The sequence below is a fragment of the Amblyomma americanum genome, chromosome 1, assembly GCF_052857255.1.
Source record: "Amblyomma americanum isolate KBUSLIRL-KWMA chromosome 1, ASM5285725v1, whole genome shotgun sequence".
Classification (NCBI taxonomy): Eukaryota; Metazoa; Arthropoda; class Arachnida; order Ixodida; family Ixodidae; genus Amblyomma; species Amblyomma americanum.
In genome coordinates, this window is record NC_135497.1 from 99,760,090 (window position 1) to 99,786,475 (window position 26,386).

The 26,386-nt window shown below is 46.1% G+C and overlaps 1 protein-coding gene across 1 annotated transcript in view; it reads right to left on the bottom strand.

Moving 5' to 3' along the window:
* The window catches only part of LOC144113338 (dnaJ homolog subfamily A member 2-like), a 64,041-nt gene extending 42,892 nt beyond the window's left edge, over positions 1 to 21,149 (bottom strand). Inside the window, exons 1-6 of the mRNA XM_077646359.1 lie at positions 20,993 to 21,149; positions 20,529 to 20,588; positions 20,184 to 20,286; positions 18,857 to 18,980; positions 16,258 to 16,338; positions 2,792 to 2,925 (exon numbers count right to left, since the gene is read on the bottom strand). Coding sequence (XP_077502485.1) covers positions 2,792 to 2,925; positions 16,258 to 16,338; positions 18,857 to 18,980; positions 20,184 to 20,286; positions 20,529 to 20,588; positions 20,993 to 21,061 — 571 coding nt within the window. The 5' untranslated portion in view covers positions 21,062 to 21,149. The remainder of the gene's footprint in view (positions 1 to 2,791; positions 2,926 to 16,257; positions 16,339 to 18,856; positions 18,981 to 20,183; positions 20,287 to 20,528; positions 20,589 to 20,992) is intronic.
* Between the last annotated feature and the right edge of the window lie 5,237 nt (positions 21,150 to 26,386).

Genomic DNA, 26,386 nt, shown 5'->3' on the forward strand with positions numbered 1-26,386 from the left:
TCCAGGCACAGCGGTTTCAGTATGGACTCTAACAGGATGAAAGCAGGGGCACTTTGCGTGCAAGTATAGTAGGTACGTTTATTACGTGAATACCGTATAAACGCATGTAAGGGCCGCACTTTTTTTTTCTAGATTTGAGGGCCAATTTTCGGGGGGTGGCTCATAAACGCGATTTGCGAAAAAAAATTTTTGAAGTAAAAGCACACCAATCAGGAAATCAGCAGCATTTATTCTACGTTCAATCGCCATTCGCGGTGTATTCCCACTCAGAGCTGGTGTTGTGCTCCGGTGCACGCTCATCCCACAAGAAGTCGCGTAGCATTTCCGCTGTCAACGCGCAGCCGTTGTTCCGCACTTCCGTTACTTAGCAGAGCAGCTCTTTCAGTTCGGGAAATTTGCACGGCTTGCCTCGGAAAGCGCGCTTTTTGCAGCTTGTGTTCCTCAATGCATCCTATTGGTTGCCCCATCGTCGGACGCACTTCTCGGCCACGTTAGAGTGAACTAGATCTAGCCACGTCGAATTTTGTGCCCGCTGCACGCTTGCCGTGTTCGACAGCTAACTCCCAGCCGCGCAACTTGCTTGCCCACCCTGCTAAAACTACAACGCTCGGCGGCATCATGCGAAAACCACAACTACGGTGAACCACAACTCCCGTGCCTTCGACAGCCACAGCCACAAAACGCTGGAGCTGGTGATACTGATGACGATACGGATAGCGGGAGCTGGCAGCGGAGGAAAAAGTTGACGATGATGATCGTGAGCCTCGGCCTCTGACGCCATCCATGGGCGGCACCTGGAAGGTCCTATGCGCATGCGTCGCCTCTGCGATCAAGCGCGCCGTTGCTCGCAGCCCGAGCTGATCGCGGAGGCCACGGCGCGTGCATTTCGAAGGTTATTCCCGTGGGGTCGTGTGGACAGTTTGGGTGCAGCCCTTACACATATTTTTTTTTCTAATATTTCCTTCTGGAAAACAAGGTGTGGACCATACACGGGTGCTTCCCTTATAGGTGTCTATAGGGTATGTCCATTGTCCGAGATTTCCCGAGTGCTGTGAAAACCACACCATGGCGCCGATTTCAAAACAGTGAAATATCAAATCTGATAAATTTCTGGAAATAAACCTTCATGAACTACTAGGCTGATTCGCCCAATCTTTTGGTCTTATTTCATGACAATGAAGCTTCCGCTTAAGCGAAATTTTTCGCGGGTCCCGTGAATTTCGTTGTAGCAGGATTCGACTGTAATAGAACTTGAGTTATGGGGTTGTGAAGCTACCACTTCAGGAATTGAAGAAGTTTTACTCCTGTTTCTGAACTGGCAACTTCAAAACTCATGACTAGAGCCGCCGCACTGGCTCTGTGCCCATGGTGCTCGGCAGCTGAGCCGACAGACGCGGGTACAATCCCGGCCACAGCTGTCTCATTTCGATGAAGGCAAAATGCTTGAGGCTCGTGTACTGTGCGATGCCAGTGCACACTGAAGACCACCAGGTGGTCAAAATCATGCAGAACCCTTATACAAGCAAAACAAAAATAATCGACAGCACTGAGCCAAAATTGATTACAAAAAAAATTTATATGTACAGAATGTTGCACATATTCTTAGCTACCATTCTTGCAATTTTCAGCTACATACATAATACACTACACTTTCCGCAAACTTTCAAGTTAGGCAATATGACTGCTGTGCCACTAGAGAAAGCAGTCGCAAGAGGACATGAAGTGGAGGTAAATGTGGGATGTGCTGCCCACTACACTTGTTCCAAGTTCTGTTCTTGTTCTTTCTATAGCAAAGCTTGCAGTTCCTACTTTTTTTCCATTCTTTGGGGGGGCTGCTAGTGAATGGGTTCTATAGGTGAAAATGGGCCGTGGCCTTCCTTGACACCATCACAATCAAAAATCTGCTGGTGCATTTGGCAAAATATCTTGGCAGTATGCTGCAAAAGACCCTAAGAAGCCCAAATAAAACCATTCTCATCATTTACAACTCAAGTGCACTACATAAAATACAATGCGAATAGTAAAACGAAACACATGCAAACATGCGTTCATGTCTCGGGCCTCTGGGATGAAGCCTCCCTATGCGAACTGAAATCCAACCATTCTGCGTTATCTAACTACGCCATCTAAAAAAAAAAAAAGACCAAGTGCAAGGCAAAACAGATACCATGATTGCCAAATGGCAAACTATATCCAGTCAGTTTCATTTTTCACGTCTCCTCCTCACATTAGGAAATAAACTAAGCTGAAAGCAAGGTGTTGGTATTAAAGAAGCAAACTAGATGTGTTTTCAATTCATCAGTAACAGAGTTAGACCTCTTAAGATAGGCGGTGGCTTCTCCCAAAGCACCGTCCGCTGTGCGGCTTCGATATGAAGTGAGCTAGGCCTAGCGCCAACCAGAGAGCGGTGTGCTGCCAATATGCAGGCGGGCAGCAGGTGTCACTGGAGGAAGCATGCTGCTAGCGTGGGTGCACTGTATTCATACTTCTGGGCTACAGATAAAACTTTTATCTATTCAATTTACCGAACTATTTCGTGATCCCTTTCGAGTTCGATGTAAACTAAATCCATGCCCTCTCCGCATACCACAAAAGTCCCTCTACAATAGAACTACCATCATTTAGGTAAACAGAAGGTATTGCTGTTCCTTTGTCATGAAAAACAACGAACATAGAACTGAAACACTGATGAGCCGTCAGCATCCGAAAGAGGAAAACTCATCACAAATGCTTGCTACTTCGCTATGTTGGGGAACTAAGTTCAAGGGTGCTCTGATATGACGACACTTACCATCACCGCGACAATCAGGGCAAGTCGACTGCACTTGTTGCATCATATTTGGGCCAATGTGCTTGAATGTCACCTTGATACCTCGACCTCGACAGCTCTGGCATGTCAGTACCGCACCAGAACGGCCACCAACACTGGGGGGGGGGGACATTGCAATTAACAACACTGTGCAAAGCAACAAATTAGAAGACTCAGCAGCATTTATGCATTACTGCGAACCATAACAGACAGCAATGACAAAGGCCACCTGAACAGCTAGCATATTAGTTTACATACGCGGAATTGCAAAGACACTACGAACAAGGCAAAAGACAAAAAAATAGTCTTTATGTGTGAATACAGTCAAGCCAGAATATGAACTATGTTACAGGACTATAGACACTTCGCTTGTGTGCTCTTTCAAACAATGCATTAGACATTAGTATACATGGAGCGCCTCGTGGTATTCATGTATGACCGCTAAATAGTTTCATCAACCGAACTATGGCCCTGACGTGTAGTTGAACTTAAGGTCACATGAGGCATGAAAAAACAGCAATATAGCCGCTGATATGTTCAAATTATCAGATGTTTCAGTTGTCCAAAGTACACCTTAATATGATCCAAAACTAAATGCAATTTGCTTTATGTATATCTACGCATACAAATAGTATTTTGGATCTATTTCTGCAAATGTAGCTCATGAAATATGAGTATAAGTTTACTCAAGTGCAGTTGAAAAAAGTTATCAATGCGCTGGTTTCCCAACAAAGTAAAACCACAATAGTTACGAAAGACCGAACTGTCCGAAGGTCAAATAGTCGAACTGCTACAGAAACATTCACTCAGAAACATTCCGAAACAGTTTCACGCCGCAGGAAAGTTAACTAATGAAAAATTAAGTAATGGTCACCTGCTTTTACGAGAAAACTGCAAGGCAATGATGATTTTTCACAATTCCTTCATGGTGTACTGCATGCCCATTGTCAGAAACACTGAAGCAAAACTGCTCCAAAATAGTGAGGCTTCCATGGCCTCTATCACAATGTCGCAGTAGCGGTGAAGCTTTTTTACAAGTGGCGGCATCCATGTAAGGAGCTTTCACCACACAACGAGCAGCTCGTGATGAGCGCACATCATCAATGCATCATGCAGACGGAAGCAACAAGAACGAACATATGCACTGAAACGGCGAGATGCCTTCTAAGAAAAAAAAAAACAGCGACGTGCCAGTTAGCATCCGAACCAGTGTGCAACTGGTCTTGCTTCGCTGAAGCACAGTCAACAGCTGCAATCGCTGCTCGCGAAGCTCAGGTAACGAAACGGCAACAGGGCAACTCCACTCAGCATTGTATCAGACGCGCATGCGCTCTATGCATCGGCCCTGGCCAGCGTGCTATCTGCAACACATGGCTGTTATGCAGCCGCCGGTAGACTATATATGTTGGGAAGCAATCTTGAATTAAGTTCTTCTTCTGGTTGCTTCCACGCTGTGTGTTCGTTGTTGGACGCCGGAACATGGTGTCAGAAGTGGGGTCGCCCTCACGTACGCAGTAACATGCTGGTGGAAGGGGCGTTGCTGTGCCCTGGCACGATGGATTTAGTGAAGCCACCGCAGCCGCTGGTGCTGTCCGGTAGCACCGCAAAGAACTGGAGCCTCGAGCGGTTCGAGCTGTTCCTGCAGGCCACGGAGCCGATGAAAGAGCCACGGACGCAGGGAGTAAGACCGCACTGCTGCTCACCGAGGCTGGAGAGGACGCCCTAGAGGTATTCAACAATTTTATGTTCTCGGAGAACGAAAACAAGGAAGATTATGAAACAGTTACGAAGAAGCTTAAGGAATACTGCAAGCAGCAGCAGAACGAAGTGTACGAATGGTATGTAACGCAAGTTGAGGGAGAACCTTTCGAACATTTTTCACGGGACTTGAAGAGACTTGCACACAGTTGCAATTTTGGAAGCCTAAGTGACTCCATGGTCAGGGACCAGGTTGTCTTTGGAACAAAGAATACGGAATTGCGCGAAAAGATGCTGAAAGTTAAGGACCTTACCTTACTGAAGGCGGAGGAAATATGCAAAGCTCAAGAGGTATGCGCCGAGCAAAACAATGTATGGGCTCAAGCGGAGAAGCAAGTAGCACAAATCAAAACGCGTCAGCAAAGCAAATGTTCAGCTTGTGAACAATCGGTGGAATGTTCGGAGCAAGACGAGGCTCAACGAGAACAGGAAGTGGCTCAGATCAAAGCACGTAGGCAGTTCAAGTGTTCCAAGTAAAACCACTTCTACGAACATGGCAGATGCCCAGCATTCGGCAAAACATGGTTTCGGTGCCGTGGCGTTAACCACTTCTCGGCCTGTTGCAGAAAAGGGTCTCAAGTGAGCTAAGTATGTGACGAGCAGGCAGGATTCGAAATCCTCGACATCAGCTTCAGCAACAGAGCCGATTGGGTCATCCACGCGAGAGTGGCTTCCCAACTAGTGTCTCTGAAAGTAGACACAGGCTCGCAAGCGAACTTGTTGCCTTGCTCCGTTTTTCAAAGGCTCAAAGCGAAGTCTGCTTCAAGAGCAAGCCCCTCCGTCCTCCGCGCACACACCGGCGACATTATAAAGCACATTGGCGTCACTATGCTACAAGTGGCTGTGAACGACTGAAGTGGGCATTTCCACTTCTTCATTGTAAAGAAGGGCCGCCAGGCCATACTGGGGCTGTCTGCAAGCGAAGCGTTAGGACTAGTGTCTTGTTCTGTCAATGCTGTGCACACGAACAGCACTGATCAACTGGTCAAGGAATTTACCGAGCTGTTTCAGGGCATCGGCTGTCTACCACGCCAGTACCACATGGCTCTGCGGGAGGATGCAACACCGGTAGTCCAGCCGGTGCGTTTCTCGAGCCCCTGTGAGAAGAGCTGGATCGGATGGAACGTGTTGGAATCGTGGCCAAAGTCAGCGAACCGACGGACTGGGTGAGCCCGTTTGTTGCAGCACGCAAAAAGGATGGGAAAACTGCGCTTATGCATTGACCCGAGGTGAATTAACGAGTGCCTAAAGCGAGAGCATTATCAAATGCCGAAACGAGAAGACCGAGTCTGAGCTTGCCCGGTGCCGCTTTTTTCTCTCGCATCAAAGTGTACTTGGGCTTCCATCAAATCCCCTTAGATGAGGCTATGTCAAAGATGTGCACAATTGGAACGCCCTTTGGGCGCTACCGTTCCTTGAGAGTTCCCTTCGGCATTGCCTCGGCGCCTGAAGTTTTCCAGAGAACTATGAATGAAATATTCGACCAGGTTGCAGGGGTGCGAATCTATATCGATGACATACTGATATGGGGGAGCACAAGGGAAGAGCACGATACTCGCCTCCGCAGTCTTGCAACTAGCTAAAAAGGCCGGCCTGACGCTCAATGCGGCGAAATGCAAATTCGGTGTCACCGAAATTGACTTCTTGGGTGATGTCATAAACAAAGACGGAATAAGACCTAACCCTGCAATGACCGCACCATTAAGTGAAATGCCTCCGCCAAAGGACAAAGCTGGCGTTCACACAATGCTCGGTGTCGTGAACTACTTCGGGAAATACATACCGCATCTGTTGGAAAGGACGGCGCTTCTACGAAGCCTCATTAAAAAAGACAACAGTTTTGAATGGTCCGAAAACCACTCTAAAGAATGGCAAGCTGTCTGCGACACATTAAGCGGTCCACCTTTGCTAGCCATTTTCGATCCTGCTAGGGAGACGAAGGTCGTTGCAGATGCTTCTAAAAATGGGATTGGTTCTGCCCTTCTTCAGAATTATGGTGGTAGTTGGCGGCCGGTCGCCTATGCATCACGCACAATGACTGAGGCTGAACAAAAATACGCGCAAATAGAGAAAGAAACGATGGCCATTACTTTTGGTTGTGAGAAATTCTTTCATTTCGTTTACAGCCGCAAGTGTGTCATTGAAACCGACCACAGACCACTGTTAGCAATTGCTTCGAAAGCCATTGGGGACATGCCACCAAGACTGCAACAGTTCTTTCTGCACTTGCTAATGTACAATTACGTTCTTCACGTTGTCCCAGGCAAACAACTGTTCCTGGCCAATATGCTATCAAGATCATCGTCGGCCGTTCCAAGCGACAAAGATGACTTCTCTGATGATGTCGACGTCCATGCAGTGAGCGAGACTTCGGAGCTGGTAAGCAAAAAAATGTTTGATCGACTGGCAGAAGCGACAGCCACTGACCCAGACTTGCAGACAGCGTTGCGGCAAATAAGGAATGGAGAAGAAATTGAAGGGTGGATGAAACCATTCGGTCCTGAGTTATCAGAAGTCAAGGGCATTGTTATGAAGGGGACCAAAGTCGTCATCCCCTAAAGGCTATGGGAACTGCAACACACGGTCGCATTCATGAAGGTCACTTAGGCATAAATAAGTGCAAAGCGAGAGCCCGTCGCTTGGTTTTTTGGCCGCGACTGAATACGGATATTGAAAACATGGTCAAGACCTGTTCTGTTTGTCAAAAATACGCGTACAAACAACAAATCGAACCAGTGGTGCTTAGGCCGATCCCAGGCGATGCCTGGTAGAGGGTGAGTGTTGACATTTTTACGTACAGCGGAAACTCCTACCTGTGCGTGTTTGACACATTTTCGAACTTTCCTGAAGTCGAAAAGCTAATCGACACAATGACATGCATTGTCATTGCTACACTTAGCTCAATTTTTGCAAGGTATGGAATTCCGGTGGGAGTCTGCACCGACAATGGTTCTCAGTTTTCATCCCATCAATTTGCTTTGTTCGCATCCAGATAAGAGTTCAAGCATGTGACATAGAGTCCGAGATTCCGACGGTCCAATGGCCTCGCCGAGAAAGGAGTTCAAATTGTGAAAACAATAATGAAGAAGACTGGCGAGCTCAAAGAGGACTTCTGGTTGGGTCTGCTCGGCTATCGCTTAACTCCACTAGCCAAAGGCCAGCCCCCTGGAGAGTTCCTTCAAGGCAGGAAGTTACGCACTCGGTTACCAGACTTCGTGTCATGCTCCAGTCAACTGACGTCTCGGCGCCAACCACGCAGCCAAAGAACATCCAAAGGAAAACTCTGCCAGCACTCAAGAAAGATGCAGTTGTATGAGTACGAGGGGATGCATGGGACTGCAAGGCTTGAGTCATGGGCCTGGTGGCACCAATGTCTTATCGCATCCTTACAGAGGACAACAAGGCGCTTCGACACAACCGACAACATGTTCTAGCCACACGTGAGCCATTCCAACGTGACTTAACAGAAGATGACTCTGACAGTGAAGACATTTCTCAGGAAAACGCGGGAGCACCACAGTCAATAACACAGCCCACACAAGCCCAGGAAAGTGCTGGAGTATCGCAGCCTACAACCCAGCCCACGCAGTATGTGCCAAGGCGGTCCACCCGACAAAAGCGACAGCCCAGTCGTCTTCACTACGACCAGAATTTCCACCAAGTGTCTCGTATTGTGCTCGCAGGCTTTTAAATATTGCACTGAGGCAGATGTATTGTATCAGACGCGCATGCGCTCTATGTATGGGCCCTGGCCAGCGTGCTATCTCTAACACGTGGCTGTTATCATGCAGTCGCCGGTAGACTATATATGTTGGGAAGCAATCTCGAATAAACCTTCTTCTGGTTGCTTCCACGCTGTGTGTTCGTTGTTGGACGCTGGAACACTCCGGATCATGTTGGAGGGGCCAAATTTTCAGCTCATGCAATGCCGGATATTTGATGTATCCGACCTCAGTCGCCGCTCCTCACATCTGGAGCATAGGAGCGAGAATAAGTCTGATTTGACCAAACTTATGACAAATCGAGGTATGAATTAAGCGGCTTTAAAATGCATTAAAAATATAGCCAGCGAACCAAAATTTTGAAATTTGTTTGCATTAACCGAAAGTACAAATTACTGTGAGTCTACTGTATACTGTCCCTTAACCAGTATACAGACAAGAACGCAGGACCATACAGCTTGACGAGGCGAACGGCTGAACGTCAGCTGCTCAACCGTTTACTTCAGCTTCCTCGCCTCGGGGAGATGCGCGCTCAAAAACAGCACAGAGTAAAGACGAAGAATGCTCTGTGTCATTGGGCCCCATCTAAAATAAGCATCAGCTGATGCTTAAAGAGTGGGCCTAAAAGAAAAAAAAAATAGCACAGAGACAAGCCAAGGAGACGAGTAGTTGTGCCCGCAAAAAAAAAAAAAAAAAAGGCCAAACTCTACGAGTCTAAGGTTTGAGGTGGACCATGTGTTCCCCTTCAGGGAGCACGGATCATCAGGACTTTTGAAAGCCATCGGAGTCAACCTCGAAGCTAAGTTTCCCAACTAGCCTTACCACTCGGTACGGTTCAAAGTATCCGCAGAGCCCTCGTCTGCGAATGGGAAACCGGACCCACACGCAGTCTCCATTTGTGTACAGAGCATGACGGCATCGGAGATTGTAGCGTAGAGCATCGCGACACTGTTGATTCTGAATCTGCACCCTGGCCAGCTGACAGGCCTCTTCAGCGAGGCGCAGGAAGATGTGAACATCAGCATGCAGACTGTCGCCATAGCGTCAAGCATCGTGGTTACTTCATGTCCATGAACTAGGAGGAACAGTGACAGTGACAGCAGCATTGAGACCGAGTCGCAAACCACTGGACCAATCAGCGAGCGAGCCGAGCAATGAAGTGAGCTGCTCCCTGGCTGCCATAGTCGTTGCTAAGCCTGTTTCACATCAGCCAAATCAGACGAAACTCTCGAAAGCGCGCGAACGTCATTGTCGGTAGTTTTCGCTTCAAAAGAGGCGGCGACCCGTAGGTCGCCCTTGCAAGTGTGAGCAACGGTGTTGTTGAGCTGCTCCCTGGCTGCAAGCCCTTTGCCATGTTCGACACGAGGAGCTACGTTAACAAACCGGGAAGACAACTTCGGGGAAGCCGGTCTAGAAATTTGCTCGCCGCTTGCCATAATCAACCTGCATCGCAATAAAACATCGCCCGAGGAGCTACGTTAACAAACCGGGAAGACAACTTCGGGGAAGCCGGTCTAGAAATTTGCTCGCCGCTTGCCATAATCAACCTGCATCGCAATAAAACATCGCCCTAGCTTCGTTGCACTTCTGACAGTGCAAATCGACCAATAACTTCCCGAAAATGCGAAAAATCCGATCCTCGCCAGCGGCAAGTCAGGCTGTCAACATGGCAGTTCAACGCAACCATGGTGTTTCCCCGGCAATTTTCTCGAGCCGGTCATGCTCGATTTGCACCATCTGACTAGACAAACGGTCTAAATGCGTGGTAGGGTCGTTGAATTTTGTTCCTAGACATTTGTCAATGGCGTGGACGCGACGCTGCATGAACACCCGACACTGACTGTAGAATTAGCATAGCGTCTTCGACAACGGTGCGCCGAAAACTCTCGCTTTGCAAATTTCACGGCTGCACACCCCGCGAAAAAACTGCTCAGTAAAAATTGCTCAAAGCCCCTACTACAAAACCGTTCAGGGTCCGTATTCCGAGTTTGTGTCATAATAAAAAGCATCATAATCTGACACAGCAGCCACACTTGATTGGTCGAAACGCCGGAAGCAGATGCGGTGGTTCGGATGAAGCGAAAAAAGTCGAAGAAATCGGACGGTGACGTCAGACACATAGCGTACGCTCCTCTAGCAGCAGATGCTCAAGGACAGCCGACATTGCGGCGCGCTCTGAAGCGGAGCCTCTCACTTTGAAGTGAACTCGTCGGTGTTACTGCGTTTTTCGGCCCGGGAACTGGCTATACCGTATTTACTCAAATCTAGGCCGGTACCTTTTTTGTTTTAAATCATTTACGAAATTCGGGGGTTGGCTTAGATTCGAGGATGCGGTTCGCCCGCAACCGCTAGAAACATAATGTCATCTCGCGGGCATAGCTTGCAGGTCTGCAGGCTCCATTTTGCCTGTTTGCGCTGTCTTGTTCAAACGTTGCGAACAAAGGTCTCGCCGTCCCGTACTTGCTTGTGTTCGTCGCCACGTCACTTCGAGAAACACCCGTGTTTGCGGCGCAATGAGGCCCACAGAGCGATGCCATTACACCACGGCTCTTAAGCGGAAAGTAGTTTTGGCGGTGGAAAGCACTTCAAACCTACAAGCCCAGCGCGACTTCGGCGTGGACGAGAAGAACATGCGTCGGTGGCGGAAGCAGCGGAACGAGCTGCACTGCAAAGCGAATGGCCTTCACTGGACCCAAGAGCGGGCTACACCACGAGGTGGAAAAGGATGTTGCCAACTTTATCAGGAAGCAAAGGGAAGGTGCGATGCCCGTGATGATGGAGGTAATACAGGCAAAGGCGAGGGAGGTCACTAGCATTAGAGGCGTCCCACGGACCCAATTTAAACCCGGCAGGGGCTGAGTCACACGTTTCATGAAGTGTTTCGGGTTCAGCCTGCGACGGCGGACTTCCGTATGCCAAAACCTACCACCTGATTTTGAAGACAAGCTGGTGGCATTTCAGCGCTTTCTGGTCAAGAAGCAGCTGGAGAAGCAGTACAGCCTGGGCCATATCGGTAACGTCGATCAGACCCCAGTGTATTTAGACATGCCTATGGCGTACAGTCAATGAGAAGGGTGCAAAACAGGTGAAAGAAAGAACTGCTAGGTATGAGAAGCAACGTCTTACCGTGATGTTATGTTGCAGAGTCGCTGGGCGAAAACTACCACCCTACCTCATTTTTAAGTGCAAAACGCTTCCATCTGGACAGGTTTTCCCTAAAAACTGTGTGTGGCGTGCACAAGAGAATGGATGGATGAGCAGTGCCCTAGTCGAAGATTGGGTGAAGACCATTTGGCAACGTCGTGCCAGAGCCCTGTTGTTCAAAGAGTCACTCCTAGTTCTCGACTCCTACCGCGGCCACTTGACGACAAATGCCGTAAAGTCAGGCTTTCAAAAGGCAGTGCGGACATTGCGGTGATACCCACAGGAATGACGAGTCAACTACAACCGCTCAACGTTGCAATCAACAAGCCCTTTAACGATACGCTGCGGAAGCACTACAACGACTGGCTGACGCTTCAGGACCACCAGCTCACACCGACCGGGCACATCTAGCGTGCTTCGCTTAGCCAAGTGGCGAACTGGGTTGCCACGGCATGGGAGGAAATTCCGGCTGAACTGATTGCCCGCAAGTGCAGCGTCTCGAACACGCTGGACGGAAGCGAAGACAGTGCGCTGTGGGAGGAAACCAGTGACAAAGAGGACAGCGGTGTTGGCGAAGACGAGTGAGCATTCGACGTGCTACGACGAGCGTCGCAAGTTAATAAAATGCATATTCTAGTCCTAGTCAAAGCCTTTTTCATTTGGCTTGCATTCGAGTACACTTTTTTTACTTTCCGACTATGAATTTCGGGGATCGACCTAGAATCGAGGCCGGCCAAGATTCGAGTAAATACGGTAAGCAGGGTGCGGGACTTTCACTTATCTTCCCTATAACAAATTGGATGGACGATAAATTTGGCCTGTTCTTTATTTCCCTGGACGATTCAGTAGCTTCTAGGCCTGCTTTCAGTAGCAAGTAGGTCTGCTAAGGCCAGCCCGTTATACAGGGGCACAAGCTCCTTAGCGATGTCCCTGCTGAATGCTGGGCGGTGCGTGCGAGCCACAGACGGCTTGCCCGCGGCAAGCAAGGCCTGGTGCCTGTTGTAATGGCACCAGGAGTCCTAGCCATGTGGGCAGGCAAAATGCAGTGGCTTATCATCAGTAGAGTAAGAATGAAAAAGGGCGGCCATAACCCCTTTCTGCATCTTCTTCACGTCTGGAGCATTTTCTTTCAATGCAGATGCATAGAATGCCGTCAGTTTCTTGGAGATAACCCTTGTGAGTGTTCCTTTGCCTCCCAGGCCGATCTTCTCCTTCTTGAGCTTTTCAATTCCAGCAAACACACATTTGGCGACATGATTTACACAGTCTTCTTTGATTATTTCTTTATCATAGAGAGACCAAGCTTGGACACATGCAAAAAAGCCTTACTGTCTCCATCACTTAGCACTGTTGTATATTGCATGTTGTGCAGCACTTTGGACCTGCTGAATACAATGCCAGCAGCCTCCACCTCCATGGCATTTGAAGAGCCAGAAAAGTTTTTCTGACAGAGTTCCTTGTGTGCCTCGGCCCATCCTTCATGACTCGCATCACCAGGCTTGGGTCCCAAGCTGCACGCATGGCAGTAGTTACTCTGGACAGAAAAGTCGAGCACCAGGTCAGAGTCCACTTCAATCGCAGCACCAAGCCCAAAGTGGGAAGTGTGGCCTCGTTTGTGCCAGGTTCCGTCGTAGCTGACGCTGACACAAACATCGAGCAACTCGTCTTGGGCTGCCTTTTTTTTTCTAACGGCCTGCGCGGCATCGTGCATGGCGTCGCGCGCAGCGTCCATCACAGCGCCGTGTATCTTTTCTCCTAGCAGCTGGTAGGTCTTCAGATGCATTGGTGGCGGACTATTCAACTTCATGAAGTTCATTCCGCAGTTCCGGGCAGCCAGTGCGAGACACACGGGCAGCTTCGGCTGACGGCTCTATACCACGACGGGAGAATGCGGGACTCTGACTATGTTTCCGCACCCACTGCACAAAACAACAAACTGAAGGTTCGCGCCTGCACCACTTTCTGTTAAATCAAGCGACTGCTTGCTGCACATGGGACACAACAGTGCGCCGATCATTGTTCTTACCGCTGCTACGTCAACAAAACGGTAGCCAGTCGGCACTTGGGGCCCACCGCTGACGTCAGGTGTCGCACGTTCAGTTGAGCCGTCGCGGTCGTCGCATTCTTGAAGGAGCGCGGCCTTCCTTTCAAATGCAGTCAGCACATCCTCGTCATCGGGGCTTGAGTAAGATGCTTCGGTCCCCGGTGATGGAACGGAGTTAGGCGATATCGGTGGTTCCAGCGCTCTCGGTCGGCCTTTGCTGGCTCGGCCTCTCGCTTTTGTGAAGCGGCTTCGTTTACCGAAGCTGTTTCGCGGCGCGAACTTCGTAGCTGGCATTCTTCCAACAAAAATATATGTTTGAAGAAACCAGAGGGGAAGAGAGACTAGATTCAGCGCGGGATGTGATCAAGCGTGGTCTGACAGAGAGAGGGCTCGCATAGAGCGAAACGACATTTAAAGCGTCACATGCTGCGTTTGCGCCAATCACAGCTCAAGTTTCGGTTTGCTTGCCAATCAGGGCTTGCCGTTATCAGATTTTTGTGTTTGCTTTTTTAACTTTGCTGACGTTTTGCTCTACTCTCGACGGAAGCGCGCGCAGTCGCTGGAGAGAGGAAGAAACGACGCTTCTCCCAAGGGTACTCGCTGCTCGCTAGGCCTAATAGACGCTCCGCACGCGCACTTTGAAAATGGCGAATGCGGGCCATTTTCCTCGACCCGGAACGACGTGCGGGCGCCGCCGACCTTTCAATAAACGAGAATTTCTGCGTTTCTAGAGCACGCCCGTGAATAAAATTTTGACGAGAGCTTCTTTATTAGTCCAGGAATCGAAAACGATAATCCAAAAATATACTTTTTGGCCCAAAATTGCGTTTTTTTGCACCATGTCCCCCCATAAGTACACCTCCAGGCTTTACGGTACAGAAAGGAGTATCTGAACTATTGTTTCTATTTGCTGAAGTCCATTGGGCAAATAAAGCAGCTTTCATATTATCCCTTTACAGTGGAATCAGATGGGCAACTGAACTTGTGGCTGAATGTTTCTTCTCTCGCATTGGTTGACTTTTATTCCTCGGCAAAGAGCAAAAGCGCCGTTGGACGTTTCCCTGCGGCAACCGCAACGCGGTGACATCCTGCCGTTGCACATATCGCAACCGAATTGACATCTGCTTCCGGTGTTTTGACTACTCAGGTGCAGCCACTAGGGCAGATGACGACATTTTTTATTATGACACAAAATCGGAATACAGCCCCAGTTTTCATGATCGCGCTGCAGTTTTCACGATCGGGGTTGCACGCGCAGTAAGAATTTGAAACAGCCAAAGCTCACTGCCTTTTTTGCACATAATAAAGTTTTGCTTCACTGAATACACTGTATTTTGACTGCGTTGTAGTTGCGGCGCAATTAAAATTCGACTGCTTTAGCTTTTCTCGGGTGGTCGCTTATATCGAATTAGCGCTTATAACGAATTTTTTCACCGTTCCGCTGACTTCATTATAACGAGAGATTACTGCACTTTTGTTTCCATATCTGCACCTATACAGTCGGGGACAAAAGTCTCTGCATCACGTGCTCCCCAAGCGAAGCCCATAGCTCTGCTATTGGCCTGCGGCTGGAGACCACACTTGTGGAGGTGAAAGTCAATATTTTGTTCTTTCACCTCCACGGGTGTGGTCTCCAGCCACCGGCTAATAGCAGAGCTATGAGCTTCGTTTGAGGAACACGTGGTCCAGAGACTTTTGTTCCAGACTGTACACAGGCAGCAATTGCGTGCTCGCTCTGCATTAATTGCAATCTGCATTTTACTTAAGTTAAAAAATCTCTTCTCTTTTACACCAGCTGTATGTTTACTCAGTGCGACAACTCCGCAAGAATCACAGAAGAATGTAAGCGCCAGCCTGAGGAACGTCTCAGAGCCAGGTTGTCGACATCGCGCAGGGCCGACGTTTCTCGCTCATTGCAACTGCTTTTTCTGAAGTGTCCAGAACTAGACTTTAAATTGGTTTATGTAGAAGTATGTTTTCTGGACATTTGCGATAATTAAGATTGCTTAATTTGTTGTCCTCAAGCAATGCCAGTAGCACTGGTCGGCAGACTGTGTCGCACCGCCTAGCAGTGGCACTTCCCAATTGATGTATGTGCATCATAACATGCAAGCAATCATCGAAATCAGGTCACTGTTGCCAAAACTATGCTCGATGACCATTTGCATTCACTAAAACTTGTGAACTTTCTCTCTCCACAATCACCAACATCGCACATGCAAACCCTGCAGACTCAATAGGTCTATTCGTACACCTGGTGAGTGTCAAAGGGCGAGCATGTGAAATGTAGTCGCTCGTTTCGCTTACCAGTAGTACGGAGAAGATGTAGACAAAAGCAACAACTAGTAAGGTTGCCGTCTCATCACATGAAGGTTTTGCTAAGCCACCGATGCTGGTGCTGGCTGGTGTGTCAGCGATGGCACATTTGCATCAGTCCACCGACCACAGAATCACCAACGCAGCACCTGGTTGATGTCGCGTGTCGCCGTTCACAGTAAGTCACACGTTACAGTGCTGTGATGTCACTAATATTCCCCGATATCATTCTCAAGTTTCTATGTCACGAACCTTCTCACTAGCGATGGGTCTCGATAGTGAGAAGGAGCGTTTAAAGACTGTTTGGAGCTGAATTAAAATATATTTTAGGCATTGACAGCATTCAATACTTGGCCGTGGGTAACCTCATATACAAAGGAAGCCCATACAAGCTTTTATAGCCTCAAAATTAGGCGTCTCAACCCCTTTAACCAGGCCAAAAGGAGGATTACTGTGGAACTTACCCATCACACGCCTTGCAAATAACAGTGTGGTCTACTTGCAGCTTTGCTCTTTTGCCATTATACAAATCTTCTAGGGACACCCTGGAAAAAATCAAACTGTCACCACTTTCTCCTAAACAATTCCTTTCTGTAGTGCAGATTTTTTTTTCTAAAATTTCAAAATGAAGTAAATGCAAAAATAAGCAGACAAAAAGGCAAAAGAAAAACATTTTTTTTCATTGACATACACACCTGGGAAATTATTTCCCATAGGCCAACAAATTAATGCCAGTTATTCTAGTGCCAGGACTAACAAATCAGCGACACTAAAGAAAAATACCAAATTCACCAGACTCAAAAATCAATCGGCGTATGAAGTTTGTAAATATGTCATTTTTCCCAAAGCCAAAGCTTGGATAAGCCACTAAATTACACAAAGGCATAAGACTTAAAGGCCACCCCTTTATAGCTCCAGTAACTTTACCCGGTCAACTGAATTATTTGCTTCAATACTTTGACATGAAACAACATTTTGATCAAAAAATACCGAAGAGTCTCGATCATACGAATCTCACAGGGTCACGAAAAATATTAGTATCAACTGAGATTCATATCACCCAAACCAAAGAAAATTATCATAGAGAAATGATGCAGATCTGTTTCCGGCTGACAGGGTTTACTTACGGCCACAGGCACCACCGACTCTCGACGCTGGCACTGTGCCGGTCGCGCGTCGCCGCTCACTACTTGCGGCACTCACCCAGCAACAGACGATCGCGGTGTCCGCGACGTATGGTATCGACAGTCTAGCGCAATTTGAAGGTTATCACATTCGTTCCGGTTAAAAAGGCCTAACAAATTTTTCTTGGCTTGACGTTCACTTAGTCCACAACAAACACAACTGTGCAGTTATAGGAATCCTTCGGCTAGCTAAGCTGGTAGCAGTTTTCTTACGAATATAAACAGTGTTAGAGTAGTTTAATCCAAGTAGCTTAACCCTGAAGTGATCTAACCTCAATTCGCGACTGACTGCACGGACCGCGTGCCGCTGCTCACTACTCGCAGTGCACACCGCACAATAGATGATCCAGGCACCGGCAATGTACAGGCAGCAAATACTTGGTGCTCGAGGGTACGGCCGCAGCTCATGCGCTCATATCATCCATAGAGGGGCATGGGTTCGTAACATCCGAATTTCTGCCCAATGCACACAATGCACTCTAGCCATGGCATTTCACGAATTCGTATCATCCTGACACTGATATCAACTGGGACTGTATTAACGAGATTCTAAGGTACTGCTGAAATAGGAGGAAAGAAGCAACATACACGTGTTGCTGAGGTACAAAAATGCAAACCATTACTCGCTTTGCATGTCGCCCAGTAGGCCTAGATGCCAGCTGCCGTGTACAACTTCAGAAGTAGAAGCTAAGCACAAATTTTCAGGGCCATTTTTGCCCTTTGCAATGGTGAGGCCCCCTGTTTTACATGAAGAGCGGTGATGATGAACAGTACAGTGGTGCCATCTGTTGATAAACGTAACAAGGGGCTGTCCGATTGGAAGGATCTTATTCCTGTTAATACTTTCCTTTCGTATCCCTTTAAGGTGGGGCAAAACTTTGAAGATGGTTTCCAAAAATTTGCTGCAGAGTAGCTGTAACAAAAGCTATGGCTACAAAATTTGTTCCAATTTTCTAAATGGATGCTGATTGCATTTGAGGTGAAACTTGACTTAAATTTAAGCTAGCAATGTTTATTTTGTTTTTATTTTCCACTAATGTATCAGCTGCTTAAAATTACAGGATACAAGGTCCCTAACTTCTGTTCTACAGTAATAACTTATTTTATACAACTGCAACTAAAATTATGTGCTTTGAGAAAAAAATATTTTTTTCTCTGTGCAATGAAATTGCCATCTGTTATTGGTTTTTTTTAGTCATGAAAATACAAACTAACTTAGGCTTGATTCTAGTTCCAGTCATGTAAAAGGCACTGACTGAACTCTGCGGAAAATTTTGTTTGCTTGCACCTTACAGTTACTAAGAAAAAGGCACATACGCCTCGAGAAATGCTGTTTTGAGAAAAATGCAAGTGAAACTTCTGATAACCCACTTTTCTGGTCAAAGTGATGCAAAAAAAAAAGGGTCAAAAAAGCATTTTTGAAGTCTCGAATACCCAAATGCAATATATTTTCTGAAAGCTAAAGAAATTCTCCATCATAAGGTCACAAGATCATTGTTTTTTTGACAAAACTGTTTCAATTCCATATGTAGGAGGCACCAGCACAAAATTTTCAGTGAATGGGAATCCCAAAGTGCTAGTAAAAGATGGAGGACTAAAATCTTATTTCAAACAAATAAAGAATGTTTGCTTTCTGAAAAGGACATTATACACACTTACAAAGTGCTTCACTGAAGATTATAAAATTGCATATTTCTACATGTTTTCAGTACAATCCAATTACCAGAAAATGATTTAAATAGAGCAAGGTTATTTCACGACACAAGACAATATCACCAAGTCTTCAATCACTAGCAGTTTTTCTCTGCAGCTTTTCGTACTGCCCAGACAGGCTTCAGTCTAACAAGTGCCCTGCTCACTTGAAACTAAGAACACTTACTTCAGAGGATGGATTGTGTCTTCCCCTCGTTGGCGCCTCCTTCGCGATCCATCCATGCCAAACATGCCACCAAATGGGCTTCCACCAAATATATGCGAGAATATATCCTCTGTCGCAAATGGACCTATACCAGAGGACGAGAGAGAAAAGGGGTTCAGAAAGAGAAAAAAATAAGTCTGGCAAAAATTCATGCTTCCAACAAAAACAGATATGATGAAATATTTAACTTTTACGCCATGTCTGTCACTGCCACCATGACTACACACTGTGCATAAGCTTCGATCAAGATTCTGAGTTGCAGATGGCAACAAATGGATTATAAAACTTTATCCATGCTTCTGGTTTAGCAACATGATGCCTACTACGATGCAAGTGCAAGCAATCCACAAGCCATTTTCCGGTCACAGTTTACGACATAAGCAAACAAGCAACTACAGCAAGCAGCCCCGTTCAGTCAATTTGAGCATGAATAATTGGAATCCACGCCAGATAAGGCAAAAAATAGGAAAGAGATTTGAGAGTAAAAATGGAATCTGTATCTGTGTCTTGTCTGTACTCAGACAGATGCTTAGTTAGATAAAAAAAAAATGTGTCACTATGTGTTTGTCTGGATATGCCACATCTAAAGCCACAAAGCAGCTAGAGGGGGCTGAACACACATCCCAGCATTCTATACTTTTGTAATTATAAAAGTTGAATTCAAGACCAAAAAATTAAATCAAGAAAACAAAAACCACAGAAGTTATCTCCACAACAAAGCTTCTACAATTAGAACTGTCTTGAAGCCGAAGTAGATTTTCAAGAAAAACTCACAACTGAAATAACTAGTTTGCAACACAATTTGTCAGCAAATGGCACTAAAAAGCTACACTACCTGATGCAATATGCCATATTCTCAAGCAGTATAGATTTGGTTATGCAGTTAAATATTCTACTACTGCACGTGCAGTGCGGTCTACTGAAGTCACAGAAAGCAGAAATTTGTCTCAGGTGACAACAATGCAAACAAAATAAGCCCAGCTGAAACGACAGCTGCTAAACTAAAAATTATCAGCTCCATCCCTACTGAGTATACTTTCTGCACCTTGGCAGAGCCTGCAACAAGTTTTTCAATAATACGTAGCACGACTTTGTCTTAATGCAATTCGAAAAGAAAACAATGTCAACACGATAAACTCCTAATCGGTGTCCAGCCTACATAACCAATGAAGTCGGTGCAATATGCGTGCATTCGTACGGATCCTTTACATGCAACATGAGATGCGACGTCTCCGCGTGCATCCGTTTCCGCTGTTCCACTCGGTCGCATACAACAGTCGCTCCTTACTTTCATGGACGCCCTCTTTGAGTCCATTCAGGCCGTAGGTGTTGTAAATTTCCCGCTTCTTTGGGTCCGACAGAACTTCATAGGCGAAAGAGATCTCCTTGAACTAGAAATAAAAAAAGGCAATGAGCTAAATGGTGAAATTTCATATTTCACACGCTACGATGGATGTCAGAGGCAGACGAACAGAGGCAGACGAAGTACAGAACTGCGGTGCAATCGCCTTTGCATGCATCAGAACCTAGCGGCAGTGTTTCTGCCTAGCAATAATTATTTCTGCGCACTTTCGTTTTCTAATTGAAGGCCAGCCAAACCCACATTGCCGAACCGCGCACAAAGCACCAATACCTTTTCTCCTTCTTGCGGATTCTTGTCCGGGTGGTATTCCTTCGCCAGCCGTCTGTAAGCCTGCGAAGTGCGTTTATGACCACTGAATTATAGCTCGGAGGCATAGAAAGGCAGTAAAGTGAAGTCAGCATAACCCATTGCAAAGCTACGAGGGATGCATCACCGAACCGAAGACTCATCACTCGCAGCACATCCACGTTTGCATAATACGCAATAGCACGGAGAATATGCAGAATAAACTGAAACGCTTACATGCTAAAAATCCAGACATCATTGATCACAACGTTCTAGACATGGCACTGAGGCACGCGAAACAACACAGAGAACCGGATAAACCATTGCAAGGAGTGATAGGCTTATTCCAGAGTAGGGCTAAGTTCCTTGACGCCGCTCAACATATCAGGAATAAAGAGCCACACATTTGCCGCTGTGGTAATGCTAGTACCACAAAAAAATATACTAACCTTTTTAATCTCGTAATCCGTGGCGTTTCTTGAAACTCCCAATACATCGTACAACTTTCCGTCAGACATTTTCTCATAGAATGAAACACCTACGCTGCCTGCGCCTCGGCCAACGTCTGCCTCTGCCACTCGATTGACGTCACACAAAAGCACCGACTACAGCGCCATTGGAAGGTTGCGTATCGTAATACTTTCGCCATTAATTTATGCTTTGTGGGCATAATTACTGTTTGTTGTCATTACGGTTGTTATTTCTTTTTTTCTCAAAGCGAAAGCATGGCGAAAGATTTTTCGGGCTTGCGAGCAGGCCCTACCCGCTGTCTGTTGGGGTCTGTAGCTGTAGCGGAAGAAGCAAAATAAGTAGTCTCTAAATTACTCTAGATAAAGCCCATCTGGGGATTTTGGTGTAAGGTGCAAAAAGAAAAGCTTGTCTACAGTCATTTGGTTTGGTGCTGTGCCAAAGCAGCCAAAGGGCCAAAGCCGGCGGATTCTTGGTGATAGCCGCCCGAAGCATCGCCGTTAAAGAAGCGGGTAGAGCATGAGTTCTGATCTTTTGTGGTGCTTATGCGCAGCAGTGGCAACCAAACCCACGTATCTCTTCACGGCCGCTGATGATGCTTATCAGAACGTTTCGTTATATGGTTCATGTGTGGCCAGGCGTGCGAAAGGTGCACACCACATTGCATAGAGTGGCATTGAGACCCCCATTAGAGGAGGCTCACAACATTGACTACCAGCGCGGCGACTACATTGTCACACCGGCGTGCCAACGTCCAGGCTCGCTCGTGATAACGCTTTTGTATTGAATGGTGGTCGATCACAGATCGTTCGCGGCTCCGCAAGCTGCTCCTGATAAGTGCCATGCCGACCGAGACCCGCACTTGAGCAGTAAGCCCAGCCAAAAGACAATGGGACTAATTGGGCTTTCCGTTTGGAACCACTTGAACCCAGAGGTCATTGAGTTGGGCTCATGAATCAAATTGGATAGTCCACTTGGTACTGGTTCCACTTGGGCATTCCAATTATTTCTACCATCCAGTTGGTTTCCGAGGTTACAGTTGGTTGCATTACTCCCAATCAGATCGCCCAGTTGGCTTCCTGAATTCCACTCATAAGGGGTGTGCGAATAGTACATTTTCCACATCGAATCTAATACAAATAATGTAGCTTTATTTCCGAATTGAATGCGATTAGTGTAGCTAGAAACTAAATTGAATATGACTCAAATACAAATAGAATATTCATACTAATATTTGCTACTTGTGCGAATATTCGTAAAAAGCAAGCAATTATATGAAACACTGTCGTATGGTGCTATATGTTTAAAACTTGTGAAGTGGAAGCTATAGATGTTAAACGATGCAACATCATTCTCCACCAATGGATCACAACACGAAGTCACTGCAATAATTGTAGGACGGTCAAATTTCAGGTATAGGAAAATTACCATATGCTTGGTTTGGTCAAGGACCCTTTTCCCAAGCATTTCACCCCAGAAAAGCCAAGCACAAGGCCTGAGGAAACCTTGTACGCATTCGAAAACCAATGGGTACCTGGTAGCACTAAAGCCACACCACAGGGAATGAGACTGGTGGCGCCTACATATGAGCCATGGCCTATGAGATTGAGCATCAAGGCAGAGTTTTGCTGAATTTGCTCATGTCCTGCCGCATTGTCCAGTACTAGAGGCCATGTATAAGCATTGTGAATGCTGCCACATAAATGGACGGCATCATGGTGCTGAATCCTTCATCGTGCACGGCGTCGGCGCGTGGTCCGTTTTTGGAGCAGTCATTGAAGAAAAATACGGCTGGCCTTTTTGGACATCCTGCCGATTATTCGAAAACTATTAGAAAAGTTGAGAACATATTCGATTCGTTTCAAATAATTTTGAAAATACACATTTGATTCATTCCAGTAGTTGAATAGAAGGATATTTGATTCGCTATTCGAAATTTTCTAATATTCACACACCCCTACAATTTGTTTCAAATGATTTCAATTGGTCCTTAGAAAATTTTTATATTGGACAGTCCAATTAGAAGCCAATAATGTCCTTGACTGAAATCTGCATATATAGCTCTCTATAAAAACAGAACAGACAAATAATTAGGTCATTGTAAAATAGATACAGCAGCGTAATCCACTGAATTGTTTTCATCACTTCCACCATCACTGTGGGTGTGATTAAGATAACTTCACTCAGCAGACAAGTGCCACTAGCCCCAGCAGGAGGGTCCCACAAATGGAGTGTAAAAGTTTGCACCAAAAAAAAAATTCTGTAGATATATATACTGATCTCGTGGTAGTAGTGTCTAAAGTGTTCCTTGTATATGATGCAAGGCTTGTTTCTTTGGCCTGATATCCAATAAAGCATATAATATTCATATCAGTTCCCTTGTAAAAATGCTGGCAGAGGTCTCAGTCCTAGGAGAAAAGCCAGTTGGTTCCAAATGAAATTCCCAATGTGTGCTTCTTTTTTAACTGGGAAGATCAAACCATCTGGGTCCAATAGGTATGCCATTTGAGTCCAATTGCCAAGTCATTTGACCTGGTTTGCGGACCCATTATTTCCAACTGGAAGCACCAATTGGGCTAAAATGGTACAGCCCAATGGATGGTGAGAAAGCAACTGCTTTCTGAACAATTGGTATCAATTTGAAATTTTCTAGCTGTATCCATTTTTGTAGCATAAGCTACACTGGCCGAGGTTGACCAGTTTCGCGTGCATCCTGGAGAGCCGTGCTGCGCATGCGCGAGGAGCAGTGACGTCACAAAGGTGAATAAACAAAGCCCTGTGTCGAAGCTGAGAATCGAACTAGGGCCTTTTGCGTTTGAGACGAAGACGCTACCACTCCGCCACAACGGCTCGATGTTTAACCGTGAATAAAGGCACAAAATAAATAATCGCAAGGTATCCGACATAAGGAAGTTAAATATGGAGAGAACCGAGCATGCTCTATAAAGAACGGAGGTAGCCTAAAAGCGGTGAAGAAGAAACTAGGCATAGGGAAAAACCAGACGTATGCGTTAAGAGACAAGGAGGGCAATGTCATTAGCAATATGGATAAGATAGTTAAAGTAGCCGAATGGGGTGGAGCGCATATGGCAGGTCCTCTCGGATCATGAATAGCACGTTACCAATACCCTTCAAGAGAAAAGTGTACAACAGCTGTATCCTACCGGTACTCACCTATGGGGCAGAAACATGGAGGCTAACGAAAAGGGTTCAGCTTAAGTTAAGGACAGCACAGCGAGCAATGGAAAGGAAAATGATAGGTGTAACATTAAGAGACCGGAAACGGGCCGAGTGGGTGAGAGAACAAACGCGTGTTAATTACATCCTAGTCGAAATCAAGAGGAAGAAATGGGCTTGGGCAGGGCATGTACTGTGAACGCAAGATAACCGCTGGTCCTTAAAGGTAATGGAATGGATTCCAAGAGAAGGCAAGCGTAGCAGGGGGCGGCAGAAGGTTAGGTGGGCGGATGAGATTAGGAAGTTTGCAGGCATAGGGTGGGTGCAGCTGGAAAAGGACAGGGTTAACTGGAGAGACATGGGAGAAACATTTGCCCTGCAGTAGGTGTAGTCAGGTTGATGATAATGATGATAATGATGAGTGAATGCGCACCTTTCATATATTAACTCTCCCGAACCAGATGTCGCCGCGTTTACGCTACGTATATCCTGGCCTAGCAGGGCTAGGCCATCATCAATTTTGTTTTTTCAGTTCAAACTGAAAACTCCAAACCCCTAGATACATGCAACAACTCTTTGTGAGCATGGCAGAAATTTTTGCTGTGATGGTTCATGTAGTCAAGGGTTTGACAAAATCTTGTCTACACAAAGCAAGAAAGAAAGCAGCATTTAGGCTGCCATATAGTGCAGCCTTACTCGTAATGGAATGAGAGGAACAAGGGAAGTGTTTAAATATGCTTAAAAAGATTAATTATGTGTAGGGCCCTTCGTGTTCGGGTTTTATTTTTTCCGAAATTCGGGGGAGTAAAAATTGAGTAAAAATCGGACGAAATTTTTTTAGCTCAAATTAGGGTACAAATCGGGTTATTCAGCAAGATGTTCCGTAATTCGATATTTATCGGGTCATATTTTATAGCAGAAGACAATTTATTTTAGACGTTCGTTTTTGTGTAGGACATCAAAAGGTCTGTTTTTTGCACATTGTTTAGCAAACTATACTGAAATGCCAGGTTGTAATGCTGCAACACTTGTACCAAATGAATTTTTTTTTTCTAACTTATTACAATCGTTTTCACACGAATGTCATCATCTACTCTGCAGCACTTCCATGACCGCGCAAGACTTGCATGCCTTCGTACACTGCGAAAACATTCATTCAACCTCACAGCGATCATTTTAAACACAAAACAGCCCCGGAGCAGGACATCGTAGCATGGGTATTGCTTGATACAATGGTGCCAGTAAGACATTTGATCAGGACCTTCGTGTTTTGGCCTCTCGCTATCAAAAAGTACTGTTCAAACCTTCTCAAATTAAGCACGGTTAGAAATAAAATGCATTAAAGAAGTTTAAAATGATCAGTTGACTGAAGACACTCTCTGTATTAAGCACGAGACAGATGCTGATTTTCACGCAGGGTCTTCAGGTTTGTAGGCAGGAAAACTAAGTTCCCTAAAAGGCTTATTTTTGGGTAGAAATTGGGGTTAACCCGACTTTTAAATTATCTGTTCGGGGTACAAGAATGGGGTAAAACGACGGCCCCCATGTATGTAGCGTACATAGACCAGAGCAACATGGCATCATTATGATCCAAGCATACGCACTCTGAAGACACAAGGTTCGATTACATTCAGTGACTAGCAAGTGCTTGACCCAACTCAGAATAGTGTCTTGTTGATAGAACTGAATGACCAATATACAGTGTGGTCTAGTCTGCCACTTTCCATACACAGATGGCAGCCAGGCATACAAAGGTGAAACAGGAAACTTTGAAAGACGGCCCAAAGAATGCTGATATGTAAAGAATCAAAGGTGTCATCTAGCACTATTGCAGTGTTCCATATCAAGTGAACACGTTAGTGACGAGGGAAAAACACGTTGGTCACTGAATAGAATCTACCCTTCCCACTTCATCTCAAGTCGTCGTTTGTCCTAAGCACTTAATGACAGCGACAGCAATCTCCGGCCAGTCTACACATGCTGCTTGTGTTACCTTTTTGAGCTTGCTTTTAACGCTTTCTTTGTCTATATTTTTTAGGTTTGGAAAGTTATTTTTTCAAAGGCAGTACAAAAAGTTATAGAGGGCACTGCTTACATGTTTTAAATATGAAAGCGTTCTGTCATTGTAAGCTCTGTTGCAAGGTTCATTAAAGACTCCTTCCTTTCTATTGACACACCTACTCATTAGCATACAGTTG